The 24317-nt window shown below is 57.2% G+C and overlaps 2 protein-coding genes across 11 annotated transcripts; one reads left to right on the top strand and one right to left on the bottom strand.

Annotated features, from left to right (window-relative positions):
• Positions 1 to 16: 16 nt before the first annotated feature.
• Positions 17 to 16024, top strand: SETDB1 (SET domain bifurcated histone lysine methyltransferase 1). Of its 9 annotated transcripts, XM_031608085.2 has the most exons (22): positions 17 to 93; positions 555 to 777; positions 1107 to 1279; positions 1752 to 1789; positions 1921 to 2020; positions 2439 to 2606; positions 2700 to 2901; positions 4091 to 4164; positions 4488 to 4678; positions 5249 to 5426; positions 5736 to 5874; positions 8082 to 8225; positions 9506 to 10105; positions 10304 to 10420; positions 11136 to 11305; positions 11473 to 12059; positions 12250 to 12278; positions 12502 to 12634; positions 13066 to 13228; positions 13552 to 13763; positions 15310 to 15398; positions 15691 to 16024. In XM_031608085.2, exons 2-22 carry the CDS (start codon positions 566 to 568, stop codon positions 15806 to 15808), a joined length of 3837 nt encoding a protein of 1278 aa, XP_031463945.2. In that variant the 5' UTR covers positions 17 to 93; positions 555 to 565; the 3' UTR covers positions 15809 to 16024. The 9 variants fall into 9 exon arrangements, 6 of the variants coding, with proteins under 6 accessions (XP_031463945.2, XP_031463948.2, XP_031463947.2 ...); XR_016460532.1 differs by lacking the exons at positions 17 to 93; positions 15310 to 15398; positions 15691 to 16024 and adding exons at positions 13886 to 14371; positions 14684 to 14972 and having other exon boundaries at positions 13552 to 13807; XR_016460531.1 differs by lacking the exons at positions 17 to 93; positions 15310 to 15398; positions 15691 to 16024 and adding exons at positions 13886 to 14433; positions 14581 to 14676 and having other exon boundaries at positions 13552 to 13807.
• A 385-nt stretch (positions 16025 to 16409) lies between these two features.
• CERS2 (ceramide synthase 2) lies at positions 16410 to 23812 on the bottom strand. Of its 2 annotated transcripts, none has more exons than XM_090127316.1 (11): positions 23705 to 23812; positions 19801 to 19974; positions 19135 to 19252; positions 18920 to 19038; positions 18684 to 18741; positions 18543 to 18593; positions 18228 to 18320; positions 17964 to 18092; positions 17776 to 17882; positions 17528 to 17681; positions 16410 to 17135 (listed from the first exon to the last, which is right to left on the bottom strand). In XM_090127316.1, exons 2-11 carry the CDS (start codon positions 19971 to 19973, stop codon positions 17004 to 17006), a joined length of 1134 nt encoding a protein of 377 aa, XP_089983442.1. In that variant the 5' UTR covers position 19974; positions 23705 to 23812; the 3' UTR covers positions 16410 to 17003. The 2 variants fall into 2 exon arrangements, with proteins under 2 accessions (XP_089983442.1, XP_089983443.1); XM_090127317.1 differs by lacking the exon at positions 23705 to 23812 and adding an exon at positions 23554 to 23626.
• Positions 23813 to 24317: the final 505 nt, after the last annotated feature.

The raw sequence follows: 24317 nt of genomic DNA, 5'->3' as shown, positions 1-24317 counted from the left end.
CAGCTTCCGGTCCAGCGCCTCCGACCCCCTTCCGCAGCCTCCATCCCAGCAGTAGGGGGCCGGGCTGGGCCGCGGGGCCGGCGGGGGGAAGGGGTGAGCGGTGAGGGGTTTGTGAAGGAGCGGGGGGGGGGGCTGAGGTGTTTTTGAGGCGGCTGGGGGGGGGGCTGAGGGGTTTGTGAGGGAGGGGGGGGGGGGGCTGAGGGGTTTGTGAGGCGGCTGGGGGGGGTTTGAGACACGGGATGTGGGGGGGGTGAGGAGCGCAGGGGAGTTTGGGGGGGTTTTGGGCCCAGGGGAGCGGGAGGAGCTCCGTGTGCTGCTGGCTGCATCCCCAGCACGGCGGTGGGACCCAATTCCCATTGGGCAGCACGGCTCCTCTGTGTTCCCTTCCTCTTTTTTTCCTCCCGGCTCTCAGAGAGACGTTGGATCTTTGCGTTATCGGGGCTGGAGGGTGGGAATGGGGGGAGAAACGTGAGCTGTAGGGCAGCGGGAGGCAGCTGGGATGGAGTGGAGCAAGGCGGGGGATAAACGGTGGCCTCACCCATCTGTGGTTCCAGGGGGAGTAGAAATGGATTGCCAGGACATCAAAGAGCTGCAAAAAGAAGTGATGGAGGAGATGGGAATCTCCATGGAGGAGCTGGAGGACATCATCAGCAAGGAGCTGGAGAAGTCTGAGTATGTGAAGCAGAAGAAGCAGCAGCTGGAGGAGCTGGAGATGTATGTGAAACAGAAGGAAGATGAGGTGGCTCACGTCGATCGTCTCTTTGATGATGCTTGGAGGTGAGCACGCATGGAATTGTGGTTGTGTGTCTGAGTTGGGTCTCAGAGAGCAGAGATGGGGCAGATCGGGTGGCAAAGTCTGGTGTTCTGAGTGCTGCCTTCCATTTGGCTGATGCCATGCTGGTTGACTTGTATGTGATGATGGAGGGATAATTAAAATCATCACCCCATGACTGTGAATCCTTCTTGTGAATACTTCTCCCTCACCTCATGATGGCTGTGTTCAGTTGCCAGCTCCCCAGTGGTTCCTATTTCTTTCTGCAGTGTTGTGGGATATACGTCTGGACTCACTTTATCTTTTCACATCTCTTTCTTTCTTCCCACCCCAGAGACTTTCATAAATGTGAGATGTTGGTAAAGGATCTGTACTCCAAACTGGGCCTGGAGTACCGTGAGAGCAGCTCTGAGGAGGAGGACTTGGCTGCCAAACCCACAGAAGTGATTGAGATCCCAGATGATGACGATGACGACATCATGAGTATTGATTCAGGGTGGAAGAACAGTTCAGTATCTTATTGTGCTCTGTGGTGATGAGGAAGGAGTGGGGATAGGAGCATCCTGGAGCAGAGGGGGATCAGAATTGGAGTGCTGTAGAGCTGCCCATCAGCCACGGTGGCCCTAAAGCAGATGGGAAGTGCCATTAGCTCACATGAGGGGCATCAGCATTGTTGTGGTCTGCCAGGGCCTGTAATTGCCCCACACTTCCTGGAGTTTAGGCTTGTTCAGGTGCTGAACTGGGACTAATTGTCCCCATCAAATGCTGCCTTTGCTGTGGAGGAGCTGCAAGTGCAGCATGTCTTGCATCTGGAAAAGATTGGAAGTAAAATTGCCTTTTTTGAGTGAATTTCTGGATAGGACCAGAGGATGCTTTTGAACAGATGCTTCTGTCTGGTCCCTTTTCTTTCAGTGACTTTCTAGGGTGGATTCTTCCTCCCCAGTACGTTTTAAACCATGTATTTTCTCTCTAAACCCAGGTGATAGCAGTCCCAAGGTTGCCAAGGATCAGACTCTGGTGAGTTAGCATAGAACTGATCATGGTGCACTTCTGCAGTGGGGTTTTGCTGGCATGCTCAGGACGTTGTTGTATTCAGTGAGGGTAAAAATCCCCACCCTTTCATATTCTTTTCCTTTCCTTCCCTTCAGTTGAGGGAAGCCATGGCAGCAATGAGAAGGTCAGCCCAGGATGTTCAGAAATTTATGGATGCTGTGCACAGGAGAACAAATGCCCAGGATGCACTGAAAGGTCAGTGTGAGCTTTCTGCAGCTGGCTGCTGTGTGCTGGCACTCCTGTGAACCCCAGCCTGGATGCTGCCTGAATCCTGGGCCTCTTGGTTTTCATTTTGGAAAGGAAAAGTACAGCTCTGTTCTTTGCTATTTCCCTGTTGGGAAGACCCATTGGGGTGTGCAGATTCCATTTTGTTTCCTGAAATCCTTTTTAAGTCCAAATATTTGGATTTCCTGTAACATGAGAGCTTTTTATGCCATCTTCCCTTGCTGGTGGCTCCATCCTATAGGGTTGAGGCACTTTAGTGACTGCAGCAAAGCAAAGTAGGGGTGCTCCCTGCTTTGGGTCTGACAGGTGTGCTTCCAGTTGCAAGCATAGCAGAGTGAGTCTCTGGGATGTTTCTAACGTGGCTGTTTGTTTGGTTTTTTTTGGATAGATGCACAAACCCCACAGCAAGCTCCTGGTGCTCTCCAGTCTACTGGACCTGCTGTGGGAGTGGGTGATCTCAGCAATGATGGTGATCTGAAGGTTGGCATGAGGATCCTGGGCAAGAAGAGAACCAAAACGTGGCACAAAGGAACTCTGATTGCCATCCAGACGGTCGGTAGGTTCTGAGTGTGGATGAGTGGTGCTCAGTTCTTCCTGTATGGAATCATTGTGCCTTTGTTGATCCTGCCTTGCTGAAACGTCTTTTCAGGTGCTGGTAAGAAGTACAAAGTGAAATTTGACAATAAGGGGAAGAGTTTGCTTTCTGGTAATCACATTGCTTACGACTATCACCCCTCCCCGGACAAACACTACGTTGGGAGCAGAGTTGTGGCAAAATACAAAGATGGGGATCAGGTTTGGCTGTATGCTGGCATAGTGGCTGAAACACCAAATGTGAAGAATAAAGACAGGTATTCATTCTCCTCCACAACCATTCTTTTTTTTTTTTTTTTCCTTTTTAATTAGAAGGAAACGTGCTGAAGTGGGAGCTAAACTGCTTTCTGACCTCCCCAGGGTTGTGCTCAGTGTTGTTTCTTCACTTTTTCTTATCCGTGAATGCTTTGGGTGGAGCTTCTGTTCTGTTACTCAGATCCCTGAGTCAGAAGTTGTGTTTGGTAATTCATTCAAATGATCATGCAGATATCAGCCTGCCCTGTTCGGGGCATGGAATGAGGAAAGAGAAGCCCTGAAATGTTTTGTGCCAGCAGTGTTGCCTGGGTACATAACCAGGAGCAGCAGCAGGTCTAAAGCAGTCCCCTCAGCTGCATGCAGATGAGAGGCAGCACTCCTTGGATGTGGTTTTTGGTTTGTGGTCTTCCTGAGAAGATTCAAAGAGGGTTTAATCATCCTCCCACGCTCAGATGTGGCTCCACCCAACCGTGTGAAGTTCCATCTGATAAGTGTAGGATATCTGGGCAGAGCTCTGTACCTATTAGTCGTGTTGCAAATGTGCTCCTCCTGGCTGTTCTGCTGATCTCTCATAACCCTGGCACAGCCCTGCATCCAAAGTGTTACTTGGGGGCATGTTTTTATTTTTATCTTTTTTTCCTTATCTCTTCTCCTTACCGCTGTGCTGTGTGGTTCAGCCTTGTGGGCCCCATCTCCCCTGAAGCCCTGGGCTCTTCCACACACACCTCCTGTGTGCCCTCCCCCAGCTCTCCCCTCGTGCTGCTCTCAGTCACAGCATGCAGCTCTTTTGCTGCCCAGAGGCTCTGAAAATATCTTTGTGGAGATTAGGAGCAATTAAACTCTTTGCTTTTCCCATCATTTTAACTCCTGTGGTGGAGGCACGGAGGTTTGGAGCCAGGGGGAGAGGGCCTGGTTGTGCTGTGCTGGTGGAAAGCCTTTGGGCAGCTTCTGTGTGTTCTCTTTGGGAGTGCAGACATAGCTCAGGGCTGGGGAGAGTGGTTCAGAAGCACTGAGGGAAGCAGCAGTGCTGCAAAGCCTGGAGCTCTGGGCCGGAGCAATCAGTTCTGTCCATCCTCATGTGCCACGCCTGATCCATGGCATTTGTAGGTGGCAGAGTGAGGTTTTTCTGCTTTCATTCAGTGACATTTCCAAGCCCAACTCTACACGTGTGTTCTCTGTGCTGTTATCCAGGTTCTTGATCTTCTTTGATGATGGCTACGCTTCGTATGTCAAGGAGTGGGAGCTGTATCCAGTCTGCAGGCCACGTGAGTGACCTCTGCCTCCCCTGTGTTCTCATGCTGGGGTTACTCAGGGTGCTCGTGGGCACACAAAGAGCTTATCTTGAACATGAAGGTCATGCACGTTTCAGCGCTGTGCTTGTAGAGATTTGCTTTGCATGCAGAATGGGAGGAAGCAGTGTTTTATTGCCTGCACAGCAGCGTGCTGCAGCTCCCTGCACACTGGGAGGCATTGGTGTGGCTGTGTGCCCTGCTGCCCAGCCTGCTGCCCGATGGCTTTTAGCAGAAATCCATTTGAAAAAGAGCCAAAGGACCTTTCCCCAACCTCATTTCTCTCCCTTTCTGTACAGTTAAGAAGACATGGGAGGACATAGAGGACGTGTCATGCCGGGACTTCATTGAGGAGTACATCAGTGCTTACCCCAACCGCCCCATGGTGCTGCTGAAGAATGGCCAGCTGATCAAAACTGAATGGGAGGGGACCTGGTGGAAATCCAGGGTGGAAGAAGTGGACAGCAGTCTGGTCAAAATCCTCTTCCTGGTACAGCCATTTCTCCTCTCCCATTGAGTGGGGAGGATGGGGTTGTTTTTGTGTGTGAGAGCTGAACCTGTGGGCCTGATGGAACCCAGTTTCCTTGCTGGGGTTCTGGAGCAGGCACAGGTTCTGCTAATCTCTGCTTTGCTGGGAAGGTGAGGCTTTTATTTGCATGATGAAAGCTCCAAAAGCTCTTTTAATTGTGGTTTGCTCCCACAGCTGTGCATGCAAAGTGCTTTATAGATGGTTACAAAACAGAATTAATCGTCTGCAGCAGTTCTGTCCTGGTCCTTTTCTGCTGTAAGCTCCCAGCAGCACCTTCTGTTCAATAGGAGTGCTGTTCTGAGCAGCTGAGCAGGAGCTGCAGGATTTTGCAGGCTCAACTTGTGCACATTGCAGCAGAGGAGCAGACACATTGGTGCCTGCTTGCTGTCTAAATAACAGCACCTGGGCACGACTCACTTGTTTGCATGACCTTCCACAAGCCTTCTCATCAATGCTTTACCTCTTCTCAGTTGGGTTCTGCTGGCTTTAAAAGCATCACTAACGTTTCCTGGCTCTGCATCCCTCATCTAGGAAGCTCTTGCTGTAGATGCTGTGAGTGTTGCATTCTCCTTGCTGCAGGATGACAAACGCTGTGAGTGGATTTACCGGGGATCCACGCGCCTCGAGCCCATGTTCAGCATGAAAACCTCCACTGCCTCCACCCAGGAAAAGAAGCAGAGTGGACAGGCAAGGACTCGTCCCAATGTTGGTACGGAGTGTTTTTTGCTTTCCTGTGTATTTGGGAATCCTGGGGTCATTGTCTGTGTGTTTTGTGGTGGAGCTTTTAGCAGAACTCCCAGGGATGCTGGATTTACGGTGGGCTTTGCCTGCTGGATGTGGCAGAAGCAGGCAGAATCTGCCTGAGTTGATTGCTGTGACTCAAAGCTTTGCCAGTGGCTCACTGTTAATGGCCAGTGCTTCTGTTCTGCTTTCCACAGTGTTTTGTGGCTGATGGGACCATCTCTGGCTGTTGTAAGAACTCTGTGTTGATACTGAGCTCTTTTATTCCTCCCCCAAGGCGCCGTGCGGAGCAAAGGCCCCGTAGTCCAGTATACACAAGATCTGACTGGAGCTGGAACCCAGTACAAACCCCTGGAGCAGATGCAGGCAGCCTCTCTAGCAGCACAGCCCGTTTCTCCACAGCCCTCTGAGATGGAGTAAGTACCCAAATCAGTTCTCTGCTTCTCTGCGTTCCGTCTGCAGTGCTCAGCCCTTTGGGGCACTGCCCTTTTTGCATAGCAGAGCCTTCAGGTGCACATTTCCTTCGTGGCTCTGCTCGGTTCCTGGCTTTGCAGATGTTTCTTGTTTTGCTTCTGGGGAGAGCTGAAGAGGAAAGGCTGCAGGAGGAGATGCTGGGGGCGGGGGAGCTGAGAGCTGAGCACCCCTGAGCCAGATGCCCACTTTTAGCCAGGGCTAAAGCTTCGCACACGTTGCTGCATTTCCGAGTTAGAAAGCTTGCTGCCTCTCTTCTGAAAATCTGAATTGCTCCCTCGTGTCACGTCCAGGCTTTGGTCCTCGGCTGCCTTGCATTCCTCTGCTTGGACCGACCTGCTGGCAGAACTCAATGGCTTACAGAGCGCTGAGAATTCGGGATCAGCTGTTGGTCCGGGTGCTCGTGGACCAAATGTGTTCACTCTGAGCTCCATCCGAGCTCCCCACGCATCTCCTGCTGCTGGGGGTCCGGGGGGGACCACCATGGAGGGCCAGGACAGTGCTGAAGGAGGCCTGGATGGAGGAAGGACTCAGCATGGTGATGAAGGGAGCGTGTTTGAGAACAGCAGGACAACAGAGTGTGTGCTCTGGGACCCTGAGAGCCTTACAGGGGAGAGGGAAGCTGCCCCCGTTCATTTTTGTCACCACTGTGGATTTCCCATCCGAATTTATGGACGCCTGACCCCCTGCCAGCACGTTTTCTGCTGTCACTGCGTTGTGCTGCATGGGCTGAGAGGAGAAAGGAGATGCCCCAGCTGTGAGGAAGCCGTGCAGCACGTGAAGTTTTACTCTCCGGATGCTCTGTCGTTGTAGCAGTGTGTAAGAACCCCAAAGCTGCCTTCTCACCATGGGATTCCCCCTCCAAAAGCGGTGCAATGGGACTCAGGCTGCCCCTGGATGTGGGGATTCAATAGGAAATGCACTTCTTGTGCCATCCTGACCGAGACGTGAGAATTGAAGCTGCAATCTGGCCCCTCTTTTCCAACAGAACCAAAAGGAGAGATGCTCTGCCAGGGGAGATCCCCCAGAAAACAGTGCTGGCTCCTGCATGGGGGCTCCCCCAGGACATGGGGGGGCAGTGGGGCACCCTGAGCTGCCTGGGGCACAACAGGAAGGCATGAAATTGGATGGCCAGGATCTGCAGGCTCACTGCCCAATGAATCTCTCCATTCCCATTTAACCATTCTCACAGGAACACATTTTCTTCCCTCTCCTGACAGTGGCTTTGACTTCAGGATCTTGTTGTCAGATCTAATCAAGCAGACACTACAGATGTTTCCTTGTCCTGCCTTTTAAGTATCAGGCTGTTTCAAAGCCAGCCCTTCCCCATCCTTGCCCTGAGGCAGCATGCTGTGCCCCTCCAGGAATACTTTGGGGTTAAACATTGTTTCTTACATTATTAAAAGTGAGAGAATGGTTTCTTTGCTGCCCTGTTTTATTTGCTTTGAGGGAGGGTCAGCTCTCCTCCCCCTCCAGCCCTGCTTTCAGCCTTGCTGTGGTGCCATGGAGCTGCTCACTGCTGTTCCTTTATAACGCTGCTGACAGCAGCCTTGTTCTCTTGCTCCTGAAGTTTTAAAGATGTGCTGGACACCTCTCTCTTTCAAGCAGAGGTTTGCTGCAGTTGTCAAACCCTGCTGTGCTGCTTTCTGCCCTAATAACAGCTGTGTTCTTCCACCTATGGAAGCCAGTGGCTGGTTGGGCTGCGTTCTGTTTCAGCCATAAAAATGGATTGAGGATCTCTGCAGTTTTTCTCTGCTGCTGTGCATCCCCTGCAGGGCTGTCAGGGATCCCCCTGAGCCCTTCTGTGGATGCTGGTGTTACATCCCTGTGTCTCATCTGATTTTATTGCTTGGCACGGACAAAGGAGTGCTCTGTACCTCTGATTCCTCCCACTGCTCGGTGCTGAAGCACAAACCCAAGCTCTGAGTGCTCCTTCCTGCTGGTGCAGGGTTTCTTTGTGCCCTTTAACAACCAGCTGTGTGTCAGCACTCACTGTTGGGCTGCTGCAGGATTGTTTATGCCATGCACATTTGGGTTTGCGTGTCTATGAGGATGAACCTGCTCACTTCGTGTTGGCAGGACGCTGTCAATAACATGGGGAGGAATTGGGCTGCTGCACTTTGCCAATTGCTGCCCTTTTTCCCTCCTGCAGGTGCTCTGATAGTCTGCTGGCCCAGTCGAGGAAGCAGGTGGCCAAGAAGAGCACATCATTCCGGCCTGGCTCGGGACAGTCGTCGCCTTCACCACCTGTGCTGAGTGATGCACCAGGAAGGGCAGCTGCAGCCCAGCAGCATCGGTGAGCACAGCAGTTCTGGGTGGGATTTGGGGTTGGTTTGCTTTGGTTTTTTGCCAAGTCCCAATCGTTTGTCATCTCCTTACCTCACTGTCCCTCCCTGACGACTGCTGGCTGCGTTTTGTCGTTGGTGTGAGCTTGGAAAGCCTCTTATCACTTCTGCTCAGCCCTGGTCAGAGCCTCTGGAACTGCTTGTTTGCAAAGGGCTCGAGTATCTATGAACATTCTGGGGCTTCTGAGGGGAGTTGGTGTTAATCTGTGTCTGCAGGTGGCTCTTCCATGGCGGCAGCTTTGTCTCCCTGCCCCACAGCTGCTGATCTGTGTGCTTTGAGGCTGCAGGCAGCTTATTGCTGCCTCCTGTGCTCCCTTCTGGCGGTGGTTTTCTGTTCAGAAATGCCTGGTGATGCTCCCTCCCTCCCTTTGAGATGTGCTCTGCCTCTCTCTCAGGGAGCGCTGCAGCTCAAGTCTAACCAAACTCAGCAGCAAAGCTGCCGAGCCATACCAGTGTGTGAGCAGAATGACAGAATGGTTTGGGTTGGAAGGGACCTCAAGGATGATGAATCTCCAACCCCCACCACATGCAGGGCCACCAACCTCCACGTTTCACAGCAGCCCAGGCTGCCCAGGGCCCCATCCAACCTGGCCTTCAACACCTCCAGGGATGGACGGGGCATCCACAGCCTCTCTGGGCAGCTGTTCCAGCACCTCACCGCTCTCATAGTGAAGAATTTCCCCCTGACACCCAACTGAAATCTGCCCTCCCTCAATTCCTGCCATTTCCCCTCGTCCTGCTCTCATCTCCCCTTCCCAAGAGCTGACTCCCCTCCTGTTTTTGGGCTCCCTTTAGTACTGCAGGCTGCAATGATTCACCTCGCAGCTTCTCTTCTCCATGCTGAACAAGCCCAGCTCCCTCAGCCTGTCTTTGCAGGGAGGTGCTGCAGCCCTGCTCATCTCTGTGGCTCCTCTGGACCCCCTCCAACAGCTCCCTGTCTGGATGGAGCTGGGAGAGTGCTGCACGTGGGGCCTCACAAGAGCAGAGCAGAGGGGGACAATCACCTCCCTGTCCCTGCTGGCCACCCCTCTGCTGCTGGAGCCCAGGATCCCATTTGCTTTCCCAGCTGTAATCACACCCTGCTGCTTCACCTTCAGTTTTCCATCCCTCAGTACCCCAGGTCCTTCTCTGCAGAATGGAAACGAAACACCCAAAAGCCCTTAGCAGGATAAAAAGAGCAATAGGGGCCCTTTTGGCAGCCGTGGGTTCTCACTGTCCACCTTTCCCACAGCAGCTTCCCCAGCGGGCCAGCAGGCTCAGCTCAGCCCTTCCATGGCATGTTGGACCGGGTGCCCAACGAGCCGTCGTACCGCGCGCCGCTGGAGAAGCTCTTCTACCTCCCCCACGTCTGCAGCTACGCCTGCCTGTCCCGAGTGCGACCCATCCGCAGCGATCAGTACCGTAGCAAGAACCCCCTGCTCATCCCTCTGCTCTACGACTTCAGGAGGATGACAGCTCGTCGCAGGGTGAACCGTAAGATGGGTTTCCACGTCATCTACAAAACGCCTTGCGGGCTCTGCCTGCGCAGCATGGCCGAAATCGAGCGCTACCTCTTCGAGACCGACTGCGATTTCCTCTTTTTGGAGATGTTCTGTCTGGATCCTTACGTTTTGGTGGATCGTAAATTCCAGCCTTACAAACCCTACTATTACATCGCTGATATCACTAAGGGTCGTGAGGACGTGCCTCTGTCCTGTGTCAATGAGATCGACAGCACGCCGCCGCCGCAGGTGGCTTACAGCAAGGAGCGCATCCCCGGCAAGGGGGTCTTCATCAACACGGGCTGGGAATTCCTCGTGGGCTGCGACTGCAGGGATGGCTGCAGGGACAAGTAGGTGATCCCTGCTGCTCCTCATTCCCTCCCGTTCAGCTGGCTCACGGTGCTGTGGGGCCACGTTGGGCCGCAGCTTTGGCCCTGAAGCTCTGTCTGCCCGCGCGCAGGAGGGCTCAGCTTTCCCTTCCTGCCAAACCGGTGTGCAGAATCGATTCTCTGGGGGCTCAGGTGAGTTTTATTTCTCTCTGCCTGCAGATCTAAGTGTGCCTGTCACCAGCTGACGGTCCAAGCAACCGGCTGCACCCCGGGAGGGCAGATCAACCCCAACTCGGGGTACCAGTACAAGAGGCTGGAGGAGTGCCTCCCAACTGGGTGAGCGTGCACCACCTCCCCTCCCCTCCTTTCCTTCTTCTCTATTATTGGCCTCCTTCCCCTCTCCCTCCCCATCCCCTCTCCCTCCCCATCCCCTCTCCCTCCCCATCCCCTCTCCCTCCCCATCCCCTCTCCCTCCCCATCCCCTCTCCCTCCCCATCCCCTCTCCCTCCCCATCCCCTCTCCCTCCCCATCCCCTCTCCCTCCCCATCCCCTCTCCCTCCCCATCCCCTCTCCCTCCCCATCCCCTCTCCCTCCCCATCCCCTCTCCCTCCCCATCCCCTCTCCCTCCCCATCCCCTCTCCTTCTTCTCTATTATTGGCTCCCTCTCCTCTCTTCTCATTCTTCTCTATTATTGGCTCCCTCTCCATCCCCCCTCCCTCTCCATCCCCCCTCCCTCTCCATCCCCCCTCCCTCTCCATCCCCCCTCCCTCTCCATCCCCCCTCCCTCTCCATCCCCCCTCCCTCTCCATCCCCCCTCCCTCTCCATCCCCCCTCCCTCTCCATCCCCCCTCCCTCTCCATCCCCCCTCCCTCTCCATCCCCCCTCCCTCTCCATCCCCCCTCCCTCTCCATCCCCCCTCCCTCTCCATCCCCCCTCCCTCTCCATCCCCCCTCCCTCTCCTCTCATTATAGGCCTCTCCCCTCTGACCTGTCTGCCTCAGGGGAGGAGAGCTCTGCTCTCAGATAACTGACACTGCTCTCCTTCCTTTCAGGGTTTACGAGTGTAACAAGAGGTGTAAATGCAACATCAACATGTGCACCAACCGCCTGGTCCAGCACGGGCTGCAGGTCAGGCTGCAGCTGTTCAAGACTCAGAACAAGGGCTGGGGCATCCGCTGCCTTGATGACATTGCCAAGGGCTCCTTCGTCTGCATCTATGCAGGTAGAGCTGACAGCTTTGGCTGGAGATGGGTGCTGTGCAGAGGCAGGAGGGGGCACGCAGTGCAAACCCAACATTGCAGTGTGTGAGGGCTCTGGTCCCAGTGGGGTTACAGCACTGTGGGCTATCGGTGTGACTGGGAAAGTCACGCTTTGTTTTCTGCTTACCAGGGAAAATCCTCACGGATGACTTCGCCGACAAAGAGGGCTTGGAGATGGGGGATGAATACTTTGCAAACCTGGATCACATCGAGAGCGTGGAGAACTTCAAGGAGGGCTACGAGAGCGACGCCAAGTGCTCGTCTGACAGCAGCGGGGTGGACCTGAAGGACGATGAGGAGGACAACACGGGCACGGAGGAGCAGGAGGAGTCCAACGAGGACAGTTCTGATGACAACTTCTGCAAGGATGAGGGCTTCAATGCCAGCTCGGTGTGGCGCAGCTACGCCACGAGGCGACAAACCCGCGGCCAGAAGGAAAACGGGCTCTCAGAAACAGCCTCCAAGGATTCGGGGCTCACACCACAGGTCGGCCAAGATGAGGCTGCAGCAGCTGCTTCCTGCAAGCTGCCCGTTTCTGAGGAGACCTCCAAGAACAAAGTGGCCTCGTGGCTCAGCTCCAACAGCGTGTCTGACAGCTTCCAGGACAATGACAGCACCTCGTCCTTCAAGATGAGCGAAGGAGGGGAGGCCAAAGGCTGCAGGGTTGATCCTGCCCCAGGGGGAGCGGAGGGAGAGGCAAAGGCACCAAGGAAGGATGTGAGCTGGGGGGGTCGGGGGGCTCAACCCCGTGTTGGGGGGTTTTGGGTGCTCTGTGCTCATCCTCCATCCTGAGGAGGGGGCCTGGAGATCCGATGGGTTTGGAGGGTGGGTGTGGTAAATGGATCCTTCTGGAGCACCCACAAAGAAAAGAAGGAATTTTCATCTTTTGCATTTCTTCCTTCTGCAGGAACCTGAAGACTCAAGCAAAGTCCCCGGGTAAGGTTCCTTCAATCGTATTTTTCTGCTTTTTATTATGATTAATTCTTTCCAAATTTGCCTTGGAATGAATTGCTGTGGTTCTGTGGCTGCTCCCCACTTCTTTTAGATATCAGTAAGCTGCACCAGAGGGATGCGAGTAGTCGGGGCTGCTCGAAGATGCTGTTCTCTTTGAGCTCTCTGCTTTCCCAACCACCTCTGAGTTCTTCTCCTCCCCTCGCAGGCTCAGCGACCTGGGCAGGCTGTATGGCTACAACCCCAGCCCCCCCAAACTGGAAGGGCTGCGCAGACCCACCAGCAAAACAGCTCTGCTGCAGAGCAGGCGGCACTCGGGGCCCCTGCAGCCCCCCGCCGAGGTGAGCTGCCCTATGGCTGTCCTCTGTGCTGCTCTTCTTGTCATCTGCTGCTCTCTTTTGAGTGCCAATGGCTCCTAATTGAGATTATGGGGGAGTTGAGGCTGCCTTCTGCTGGTAGGGGTCTCTCAGTTCTGAAGGCTCAGCTTTTGTGCTGGACTCCTCTCCGTCATAGAACTGCACGGTGCCTTGCTCTGCACCCAGGGGATGAGGATGCTGTGCACTAAGGGGGAGAGGGATCCCCCATCCCTGTGGGTATTCCCTGCAAGACTCAAAGAGAGCCCATCCTCCTCCAGAGCCCCAGCACTGCGTGGCTCAGCTCCCTGCCAGCTGCCTGTGTGCAGGTTTCCTAAGGGGTGGAGGGGTCCTTTAGTGGGGATAGTGAGGGGGGGAGTGGGAGCAGCACTGCTCAGGAGCTGCAATGGCACTTCCAGGACGTGCTGACCCTGTCCAGCAGCACAGACAGCGATGGAGACAACGGGCCCAAGGTGGAGGGGCAGCCCCAGGGTGCTGCCAACGACAGTGATGACATCCAGACCATCTCATCGGGCTCTGAGGAGGAGGAAGGGGATGAGAAGAAGAATCCCTCTGGTTCAGGTGAGTGCAGGGAGGCAAAGGGCTGCCCCACAACCTCCCGGTGCTGAGAGCTGCCCCTGCTCACAACACTGTGCTGCTGCTCATAGGGATGTGGGAGGGTGAGGAGGGGGGTTGGCAGGAGCCCACCTTGGGGTGGTGTGGATCTGAGCTGCACCTCAGGTTTCTGAGCTGGGTGGAAGCAGAAGCTGGATGTCTCCCAGTTCTCAAGGCCCCAGGACTCAGCTTTTGTGCAAGAGGATGGCACAGTGCCTCGCTCTGCACCTGGGGGGGTCCCACAGTGAGCCTGGAGCTGTGGATTCCTCCTGGCCTTCACTCTCCTGCAGGGCCCATGAAGAGGCAGGTGGCAGTGAAATCCACACGGGGGTTTGCCCTGAAATCCACCCACGGCATCGCCATCAAATCCACCAACATGGCAGCAGCTGAGAAGGGCGACAGCGCTCCGGTCTGCAGGACAACACGGCAGTTCTACGATGGAGAGGAGTCCTGCTATATCATTGATGCCAAACTGGAAGGGAATCTGGGCCGCTACCTCAACGTGAGCACGGAGCTCCAGGAGAGCTGGGATGGTGCAGTGGGTTGGTGCAGTGGGTTGGTGCAGTGGGTTGGTGCAGTGGGTTGGTGCAGTGGGTTGGTGCAGTGGGTTGATGCAGTGGGTTGATGCAGTGGGTTGATGCAGTGGGTTGATGCAGTGGGTTGATGCAGTGGGTTGATGCAGTGGGATGCACTGAGATGATGTAGGATGTATTGGGGTGCAGAGGGACACATTGGGATGATGATGGGGGATGCAGTGGGTTGATGTGGGATGCACTGAGATGATGTAGGATGCATTGGGGGGGCAGTGGGATGAGGCAGTGGGATGAGGCAGGATGTATTGGGGTGCAGTGGGACGTATTGGGATGATGTGGGATGCATTGGGTTGATGCAGTGGGATGCACTGAGATGATGTAGGATGTATTGGGGTGCAGGTGGATGCATTGGGATGATGATGGGGGATGCAGTGGGTTGATGTGGGATGCAGTGAGATGATGTGGGATGTATTGGGCTGCAGTGGGGTGATGCAGTGGGATAATGGGGATGATGTGGGATGCATTGAGATGATGCAGTGGGATGCACTGAGATGATGTAGGATGTATTGGGGTGCAGGTGGATGCATTGGGATGATGATGGGGGATGCAGTGGGTTGATGTGGGATGCACTGAGATGATGTAGGATGCAGTGGGATGATGCAGGATGTATTGGGGTGCAGAGGGACGCATTGGGATGATGATGGGGGGTGCAGTGGGTTAATGTGGGATGCAGTGAGATGATGTAGGATGCATTGGGGGGCAGTGGGATGAGGCAGTTGGGATGAGGCAGGATGTATTGGGGTGCAGTGGGACGTATTGGGATGATGTGGGATGCATTGGGTTGATGCAGTGGGATGATGGGGATGATGTAGGATGTATTGGGGTGCAGGGGGATGCATTGGGATGATGATGATGGGGGGTGCAGTGGGTTGATGTGGGATGCAGTGAGATGATGTAGGATGTAGTGGGATGATGCAGGATGTATTGGGGTGCAGTGGGACGTATTGGGATGATGTGGGATGCATTGGGTTGATGCAGTGGGATGCACTGAGATGATGTAGGATGTATTGGGGTGCAGTGGGACGCATTGGGATGATGATGATGGGGGGTGCAGTGGGTTGATGTGGGATGCACTGAGATGATGTAGGATGTATTGGGGTGCAGTGGGATGGTGTGGGATGATGCAGTGGGATGCATTGGGATGATGCAGTGGGATAATGGGGGATGCACTGGGATGATGATGTGAGATGATGTGGGCTGCATTGGGATGATGTGGGCTGCAGTGGGATGATGATGTGGGATGCAGTGGGATGATGTAGGATGTATTGGGCTGCAGTGGGATGGTGTGGGATGTATTGGGATGCAGTGGGATGGTGCAGTGGGACAATATGGGATGCAGTGGGATGACGTGGGATGCGGCTCTTTCAGGGCTGCCACTCATTTGTGAGGGTTTCTGCCTCCCCCTTCCCACCCCCCAGGGCTCACTCAGCACCCACAGCTCTGTTCTCTTTGCAGCACAGCTGCAGTCCCAACCTCTTCGTGCAGAACGTTTTCGTGGACACGCACGACCTGCGCTTCCCGTGGGTCGCCTTCTTTGCCAGCAAGTAAATGGAGGAAGGGGGGAGGAGGCTGGGATCTCTGCTGGTTTGTGGGCTCTGCCCATGTGTGGGGTCAGGCCCAGCCTTCCCTCCCAGCTGGGATGTGGGGTTGGGTGGAGAGGAGGGGGCTGAGTGGGGATCCATCACTGCAGGGCATCCCAAGGGTTGGAGCCGCTGCTGTGGGGCAGCGTTCAGACCCCACTGTGCCCCATAGGAATGGGGTGGGGGTCCTTTGTCCCACGTGGCCACAGCATCCCATTGGGAACAGCATCTCCTTTGTGGCTGCCTTTCTTTGCAGGAGGATCCGGGCTGGCACAGAACTGACCTGGGATTACAACTACGAGGTGGGCAGCGTGGAGGGCAAAGAGCTGCTGTGCTGCTGCGGGGCCATTGAGTGCAGAGGGAGGCTGCTCTGAGCCTGGAGCCCCCATCTATTGAACTGTGAGCTGCTGGAGGGGGCACAACGGCAGCTGGGGGGGCTGCATCCCCCACCCTCACCTGAGCCTGTGCTGTTTGGGGGGGGCTCTGACCCCACAGAGCCCTCCCTGCTGTTGCTGTTGTGTTAAATGGGGCTGTGGGTCGCTGTTGCTGCCATTTTGTTGGACTGGGGGTCTCCTGGAGTTTGAGGGAGGGGGGGGGAGGTAGGGATGGAGGGGGTGATAATAAACATCAGTTATAGGGCTGAGAGAGGAAGCAGCCACCCCTCATTATGAGATGTAAAGAATTCTTGTTGTTACAAAGCAATAAAATGGGGTTTTCTACACCCAACATTCACACAATGCAGTGACCCCCAACTCCCTCCCCCCCCCCCATCCCTTTTGTTATTTATGTATTTAACCAAAGCTTATCATTATTAGTTGGTTATTTATTTTTTTTTTTAAACTTTATTAATAGATTTTAACCTTTAAAAAAGAAAAAAAAAAAAAAACAACCAAAAACAAAACCAAAAACAAAATGACACATTTTGGTCTGATGGCGGTGGTTAATGGTCCTTCCCCCCCCCCCCCCACTTTGCCCCCCATCTCCTCCCTTCATTGCAGGAGGCAGAGCCCCCTCTGCCTGCCCTCCTCCCCCCCCCCCCCCAATAAATAGAAACAGAATCACTGCTCGTTGGCCCCCTCTGGCCCACAGAAGGGATCTGGGGGGGGGGGGCACAGCTGAGCCCCACTGACAGAGGAATGGAGGGAGGAGGATGCAGCAGCGCTGACCCCACAGCTCCGTGTTGGCCCAAATCCCAGCACGACTTCATCCACTCGGCTTTGGGGGTCACCTTCCCACCCCCCAGACCCTCCTCCCGCAGCACTGGCATCAATGGGGGGGGGAATATAAGGGGGGGTTTTGGGGCACTGAGGGCAGGAGCCGCCTCGGACCCCTTTAAGGCAGTGGGTGAAAGGCAAAGAGGATTGGGGGGGGTGAGATGGAGGAGCAGCCATGCTGCTTTCCACATCCTCCCCCCTCCCCAGAGCTGCGGTCCCAGAGGGGGCTGAGGGGGGGGGCAGAGGGACTCTCTGGGGTCCCGATTTGCTCTGCTGGAGCAGGGAGGGGGGAGGATGGAGGGGATGGAGACCCCTGGCACTGTATGACCCCCCCCCTGGCCACAGGGAGAGGCGCTCAGTCGTTCTTGCGGTGGTTGTTGTTAAGGAGGGGGGGGTGGCCGTTGGACAGGGGGCCGTTCTTCATCACCTCCTCTTCTTCCTCAGAGTTGTCTGTCTCCTCCCGGTCGCTCCTCTCATCCTCCACCACCTGGGAGGGGGAAATTGGGGGCAGCAGTCACTCAGGTGCTGTTTTCTCCCAGGCTTCAGTTTCTCCCATCCCCAGCGCTCTGGTTTTCTTTCTTCCCCCCTCCCTTCCCCTCCCCCCCCCAGGGTCACTCCAGCACTTTGAGCTTCCACTGCAGCCCAGCATCCAATTCTGGACTCCAATCTGCAGCCTCCACCTCGCTCCCAGGGTGATCCTGCACACCCCCCCTTCACCCTGAACTCCATGAGGCCATTACCCCCCACCTCACAACCAGGCCTATAAACACTCCCAAGATTTGGGCTGTGAGACCCCCAGAACCAGGACTGCAACTCTTCCAGGATGGGCGCTGTGAGACCCCCCCAGGACCTGGGCTGTGACCCCCCCACCCCCCTTACCTTTCCAGTTATGAACTTGTGTGCCATGCGGATGATGAGGAAGGCCCAGAAGATGTGCAGCAGCTGCAGCACCCCCATCATGGCATTGAAGAAGTAGTAGCCAAAGAAGGCTGGGTAGAGCTCCAGGGGGTAAACCACAGTGCAGTGCATGATCCTGGGGAGGGAAAGGAGCTCCATTACAGACCCCCACCACCACTGCTGGGTGCTGGGTGTCCCCCCCCTCCCCAGGCTCAGCCCCCAACGCTCACCAGAAGGGCAGGATGACCAAACGGGTGATGATGAAGACGGCAGCGAAGACGATGAAGATGTTGTTACAGGTGTTCCTCCAGTTGGCGTAGTTGAACATTTTGGCTGACTGTGGGAGGGAGTTTGGGGGGGATGAGGGGAGAGGGCACAGCCCCACGGGTGGGTGGGGGGCAGAAGGGGGGGCCCATACCTCCAGTAGGTAATCAGAGGAGTCGTGCAGGGCCATGATGAGCGTCCCAGCACGGACATAGTTGGCAAACCAGGAGAAGCTGATGAGGATGATGGTGGCCACGTGGTGGATGATTTGCTCCTTGAAATCCTGTATAGCACAAGGAGCCCTGATCCCCCCATTCCTGCTGCTCCCCTCATCCAAACCCCTTCCCATCCTTCCACTGCCCCAAAAGTGACCTGGAAACCCCAGGGAGGGAGGGGGGAGGGGGTCAGGGGGCCCCACCTTGCGTTTGACATCAGAAGCGATGCTGAAGAGCAGCGACCAATAGAAGGAGAGTTCGATCATGTAGTACCAATACTGGGAGGGCAGGATGCTCTGAAAGCCAAGGATGAGTTGGAGGGGGGGCTCAGGGATTCCATCAACTCCCCCTCAGCAAGCATCGACCAATTGACCACCCTGTGGGGATGGAGGGGACCCACCCAGAAGCACCAGGATCCGATGGGGGGCAGCCCCACAGGGGTGGGGATGGAGGGGACCCCCCCAGAAGCATGGGGATCCAATGGAGGGCAGCCCCACAGGGGTAGGAATGGGGCTCACCTGGATGGGGTACCCCTTCCACACCTCCCGGAGGTCGTAGAACCACGGCTTCTGTGGGATGGGGGGAGAGAGACAGAGAAAAGCATTAATGGGGGAGGGCAGGGGGGCACCAGGCACGGCGGTGAGGGGGGCACTACTCACATCCACTATGACAGCCATGCCAGCAATGAAAGCAAGAAGGTAAAACGTGAATCGCCAACTGGAAAAAGGAAGCAGACCGTGCTCAGGGGCGCAGCTGGGGGATGGAGGGACGAGGACGGACCCCCCACACACACCTCCCAGATTACACCCTCCCAGGGGGGGGCAGAGAAGGAGCTGCACCACCCAGGGCACCTCCACCTTCAATGCAGCAGGATGGGACCCCAGGCCGGGCTCACCTTGCCTCTCGGAACTTCTTGAGCAGGCTGGGTCGGTCCTGGTTGCGGCGGCGGCGGAACCAACGCTCCACCTGGCGCACGGAGCAGCCGCTCTTCCTCGACAGCATTTCCACATCAGCCTAGGGATGGAGGGGAAGAAAAGGGGGGGTTAAAGTCAGCACCGTGTTGTCCCCCATCCCCACCGCCCCCTCAGCCTCTCTGGGGTCCCCCCTCACCTGTTTGGGCTGCCTGGAGGTGGCGGCGTAGAATTTCTCCAGCACTGCATTTGGGGTGGCTCTCAGTCGGACGCGTTCCTTCACACCCAGCAGCCCGGCCAGTGGGGTGGCCACGTATCTACAGACGGACAGATGGACCCTCAGCCCCGTGACTGCGGGCTGACACCCCCCCAAAGCACCCCAGATAGCAGGGTGGGCGCTATGGGGCTGCCCACCCCCCCCCGTGGCCCCAGGTTGGGTGTCAGCCCCGCATGGCGATGCAGAGCAGCTCCTTCTCCCCCATTCCCAACAAAGCCCTGTTTGTTCCCAACCTCAGGCTGTGCCCCATTGTTTGCCCAACAAACTGCAGCTCAGATGCGGGGGATGCACAAAGCCACAGCTGTGTGGGGTGGACACACAGAATCCCCAACGCTGCGGTGGGGGCTGCGGGCGGGCAGAGACCCCCCACCCAAAGGTGGGACCACCAATCCCAGCCCATACTGAGACACAGAGCTGAGCCTGAGGGGTGCAGAGCCACAGAACCAAGAGCTTGGAGAAGACCTCCGAGATGACACAGCCTAAAAGCCCACCTATGGGTGACAGCTCCCAGAGTGGGGACGGGGCTGAGCCAGGGGTGGGGGGTGGAGGTTTGGGGTGGGGGGTGGAGGTTTCCCAGTGGTCACTCACGTCTCGAAAAGGTGCCGCACGATGAGGAAGAGGAAGGCCATGGGGATGGTGATGTAGAGGTCGGAGGCTTTGGCGTAAACGCGCCCATCACGGTCCTCCAAATCAGCCCAGGTGAGGTTTGCAGGCAGCCAGAGCCGCTCCCACCAGAAATAACTGCACAGCGTCCGGAACATCCTGTAGGATGGAGGGGTGAGAGGGGGGAAACCCACCCCTCATAGGGCACAAAACCACAGAGCCAAAGAGCCCACAGGGCCACCAAGGAGAAATGGCACCCAGAATGGGAATGAGCCCCAGGGAACCCAAAGGACCCCAATGCCCCCAAAGGGTCCGAATGCTTACAAATGGCCCCAGTGTCCCCAAAGGGCACAAATGCCCCCCAGTGCTCCCAAAGAGTCTCAATGCCCCCAGTGGGCCCTAATGCTTACAAATGGCTCCAATGGCCCCAAAGGGCCCCAATGCCTCCAAAAGGCCCCAATGACCCTAAAAGCCCCACCAAAGGGCCCCAATGCCCCCAATGGGGCCCAATGTCTCAAAGCCTCCCCAAAGGCTCCCAATGCTTCCAAACAGCCCCAATGCCTCCAATGGGCCTCAATGCCCACCAATGCCCCCCCAAATTCCCCAAAGGCCCCCAATGCCCCCAAATGGCCCCAATGCCCCTAAGAGTCCCAATGCTTCCAATGGGCCCTAATGCCCCCAATGGGGGCCCCAATGCTTCCAAAAGATCCCAATGCCCCCAATGGGCCCCAAGAGACACCAATGCACCCCCAAGTCCACAAAGAGCCCCAATGTCCCCAAAAGCCCCAATGCCCCAAATGATCCTAGTACCTCCAAAGGGCCCCAAGGACCCAATGGGTCCCAATGCCCCCCAAAGATCCCCAATGGGCCCTAATGCCCCTAAGAGCCCCAAAGCCCCCAGTGGGCCTCAGTGACCCCAAAGGGTCCCAATGACCCAGAGCCCCCCAAGGGACACCAATGTCCCAAAGGCCCCCAAAGCCCCCAATGGGCCCCAATGCCCCCAAAGACCCCAATTGGCCCTAATGCCCCTAAAAGCCCCAAAGCCCCCAATGGGCCCCAATGACCCCAAAGCCCCCAATGCTTCCAAATGGCCCCAATGCCCCTAAAAGCCCCAAAGCCCCGAATGGGCCCCAATGCTTCCAAATGGCCCCAATGCCCCAAAGACCCCCAAAGTCCCCAATGGGCCCTAATGCCCCAAAGGCCCCCAAAGCCCCAGTGGGCCCTAATGCCCCCAAAGTCCCCAATGGGCCCCAATGCCCCTAAGAGCCCCAAAGCCTCCAATGACCCCAAAGGGCCCCAATGACCCCAGATCCCCCCAAGGGACACCAATACCCCAAAGGCCCCCAAAGGGCCCTAATGCCCCTAAGAGCCCTAATGCCCTCAAAGTCCCCAAAGCCCCCAATGCCCCAAAGACCCCCAAAGTCCCCAATGGGCCCTAATGCCCCTAAGAGCCCCAAAGCCCCCAATGGGCCCAATGACCCCAAAGGGCCCCAACGCCCCAGAGCCCCCAAAAAAACCCCAATGCCCCAAAGGGCCCCAATGCCCCCAAAGGCCCCAGTGGGCCCCAATGCTTTCAAATGGCCCCAATGCCCCAAAGACCCCCAAAGCCCCCAATGGGCCCCAATGACCCTAAAGGGCCCCAAGGGACACCAATGCCCCAAAGGCCCCCAAAGCCCCCAATGGGCCCTAATGCCCCCAAAGTCCCCAATGCTTCCAAATGGCCCCAATGCCCCTAAGAGCCCCAAAGCCTCCAATGACCCCAATGACCCAGAGCCCCCCAAAAAACCCCAATGCCCCAAAGGCCCCCAAAGTCCCCAATTGGCCCTAATGCCCCTAAGAGCCCCAAAGCCTCCAATGACCCCAATGACCCAGAGCCCCCCAAAAAACCCCAAAGCCCCCAGTGGGCCCCAATGCTTCCAAATGGCCCCAAAGACCCCTAAAAGCCCCAAAGCCCCCAGTGAGCCCCAATGACCCCAGAGCTCCCCAAGGCCCCCAAAGCCCCCAATGGGCCCTAATGCCCCAGAGCCCCAAAGGGCCCCAAAGCCCTCAAAGTCCCCAAAGCCCCCAATGCTTCCAAATGGCCCCAATGCCCCCAATGGGCCCCAATGCCCCAGAGCCCCCCAAGGGACACCAATGCCCAAAGGCCCCCAAAGCCCCCAATGCTTCCAAATGGCCCCTAATGCCCCTAAAAGCCCCCAGTGAGCCCCAATGACCCCAAAGGGCCCTAATGCCCTCAAAGTCCCCAAAGCCCCCAATGCTTCCAAATGGCCCCAATGCCCCTAAGAGCCCCAAAGCCCCCAAAGGGCCCCAAAGCCCCTAAGAGCCCTAATGCCCTCAAAGCCTCCAATGACCCCAAAGGGCCCCAATGACCCAGAGCCCCCCAAAAAACCCCAATGCCCCCTAATGCCCCCAAAGTCCCCAATTGGCCCTAATGCCCCTAAAAGCCCCAAAGCCCCTAATGGGCCCCAAGGGACACCAATGCCCCAAAGGCCCCCAAAGCCCCCAATGCCCCTAAAAGCCCCAAAGCCCCCAATGGGCCCCAAGGGACACCAATGCCCCAAAGGCCCCCAAAGCCCCCAATGCTTCCAAATGGCCCCAATGCCCCTAAGAGCCCCAAAGCCTCCAATGACCCCAATGACCCCAGAGCCCCCCAAAAAACCCCAATGCCCCAAAGGCCCCCAAAGCCCCAATGGGCCCTAATGCCCCTAAAAGCCCCAAAGCCCCTAATGGGCCCCAATGACCCTAAAGGGCCCCAAGGGACACCAATGCCCCAAAGGCCCCCAAAGCCCCCAATGGGCCCTAATGCCCCCAAAGTCCCCAATGCTTCCAATGCTTCCAAATGGCCCCAATGCCCCTAAGAGCCCCAAAGCCTCCAAGACCCCAATGACCCAGAGCCCCCCAAAAAAACCCAATGCCCCAAAGGCCCCCAAAGCCCCCAATGGGCCCTAATGCTCCTAAAGTCCCCAATGCTTCCAAATGGCCCCAATGCCCCAAAGACCCCCAAAGCCTCCAATCATCCCAAAGGGCCCCAATGACCCAGAGTCCCCCAAAAAACCCCAATGCCCCAAAGGCCCCCAAAGCCCCCAATGCTTCCAAATGGCCCCAATGCCCCAAAGGCCCCCAAAGCCCCCAATGGGCCCTAATGCCCCTAAGAGCCCCAAAGCCTCCAATGACCCCAATGACCCAAAGCCCCCCAAAAAACCCCAATGCCCCAAAAGCCCCCAATGCTTCCAAATGGCCCCAATGCCCCCAAAGCCTCCAATGACCCCAAAAAACCCCAATGCCCCAAAAGCCCCCAATGCTTCCAAATGGCCCCAATGCCCCCAAAGACCCCCAAAGCCTCCAATGACCCCAAAAAACCCCAATGCCCCAAAAGCCCCCAATGGGCCCCAATGCCCCCCAAAGGGCCCCAATGCTTCCAAACGTCCCCAAAACCCCCCAACCCCCCCCCCACTTTCGTGGTCACGGCGGATCCCCGCGTTCCGTCCCGCTCCGCGCCGCCCTTTGCCCGGCGCCGTGCGATCATTAACCCGCCCGTTCCGTTCACCGCCCGGATCCCCGCGGCCCACAGCGGCCTTTCGAAGCGGCGGGGCGGGCAGCGCTCAACAGCCGCCCGTTGGTTTTACCTTGGGGGCACCGAACCGAACCGAACCGCCCCCCCCCCCACCCCCAACCCACCCCTTCGGTTCCCGTTCTCCGTTCCAAAGCCCCCCCAGCTCCGGTCCCACCCCGGCCTACCGCGGCCTTCCGGATCTCCGAGCCCAGAGTGGGGAAGGGGGGGGGGGGTGGATGAAGGGGCTGCCAAAATGGCGGCCGGACCGCGAGACCGCGCCGCTCCCACCTCCCCCCCCCCCCCCCCCCCTCACTGACCCCCCCCCGCCCCACTCACTCCGCCGCCTCAGCGCCGCTCAGCGCCGCCCGCCGCCGCCGCCGCCCCCCCCGCGCCCCGCAGAGGGCGGCAGTGACGTCACCGCCAACGCCGCCGCCGGGCGGACCCGAGGCGCAGGGCGGAGCTTTTTTGTGGAGATGTGGGCGTGGCCTGATGGAGGGGCGGGGTTTTGTGGGGGAGGTGGGCGTGGCCTGGAGCGTGCCGGGTTCCCCCCCCCCCCCCCCCCCACACGCACATACACACAGCCCGGGGAGTGGGCGTGGCTTGGGGAGGCGGGGTGGGCGTGGCCTCAGATTCGTCGCCGCGGGCGATGCCGGGAGGGGGGGCGTGGCTTAACGGGTGGGGGCGGGGCTTAACGGGAGGGGAGCGCGCGGGGCTCACGCGTGGCCCCGGGACCGCACGCCCTATGGGCGGTCCTTAACGGGGTGGGGTGGGGGCGCAGCCCCTGCTTTCCCCGCCAGCCCTCCCCTCAGTGCCGCTATAGGCATCCCACCCACCCCACGCAGCCCCTCAACAACCCCCCCCCCGGGACCCCCACGTCCCTATAGGAACCCACGTGCCCCCTCTCGCAGCCCCTGTGGTCCTTAGGGTCCCCCCCCGCACCCCCTCTATA

The sequence above is a fragment of the Phasianus colchicus genome, chromosome 30 (genome assembly GCF_987193195.1).
Source record: "Phasianus colchicus chromosome 30, bPhaCol1.hap1.1, whole genome shotgun sequence".
Classification (NCBI taxonomy): Eukaryota; Metazoa; Chordata; class Aves; order Galliformes; family Phasianidae; genus Phasianus; species Phasianus colchicus.
Note: the sequence above shows the minus strand (reverse complement) of the source record. Positions and strands in the feature narration are given on the sequence as shown.

What these genes read in the sequence shown, in the direction of transcription:
- SETDB1 (XM_031608085.2), top strand. Translation starts at nt 566, where the DNA reads ATGGATTGCCAGGACATCAAAGAGCTGCAAAAAGAAGTGATGGAGGAG. An exon ending in GACTCAAGCAAAGTCCCCGG is followed by an intron (nt 12,279 to 12,501) that starts GTAAGGTTCCTT and finishes CTCCCCTCGCAG; the next exon opens with GCTCAGCGACCTGGGCAGGC. An exon ending in GAAGAATCCCTCTGGTTCAG is followed by an intron (nt 13,229 to 13,551) that starts GTGAGTGCAGGG and finishes ACTCTCCTGCAG; the next exon opens with GGCCCATGAAGAGGCAGGTG.
- CERS2 (XM_090127316.1), bottom strand. Translation starts at nt 19,973, where the DNA reads ATGTTCCGGACGCTGTGCAGTTATTTCTGGTGGGAGCGGCTCTGGCTG. An exon ending in GGAAGGGGTACCCCATCCAG is followed by an intron (nt 18,321 to 18,542) that starts GTGAGCCCCATT and finishes CTTGGCTTTCAG; the next exon opens with AGCATCCTGCCCTCCCAGTA. An exon ending in CCTCTGATTACCTACTGGAG is followed by an intron (nt 17,883 to 17,963) that starts GTATGGGCCCCC and finishes TCCCTCCCACAG; the next exon opens with TCAGCCAAAATGTTCAACTA.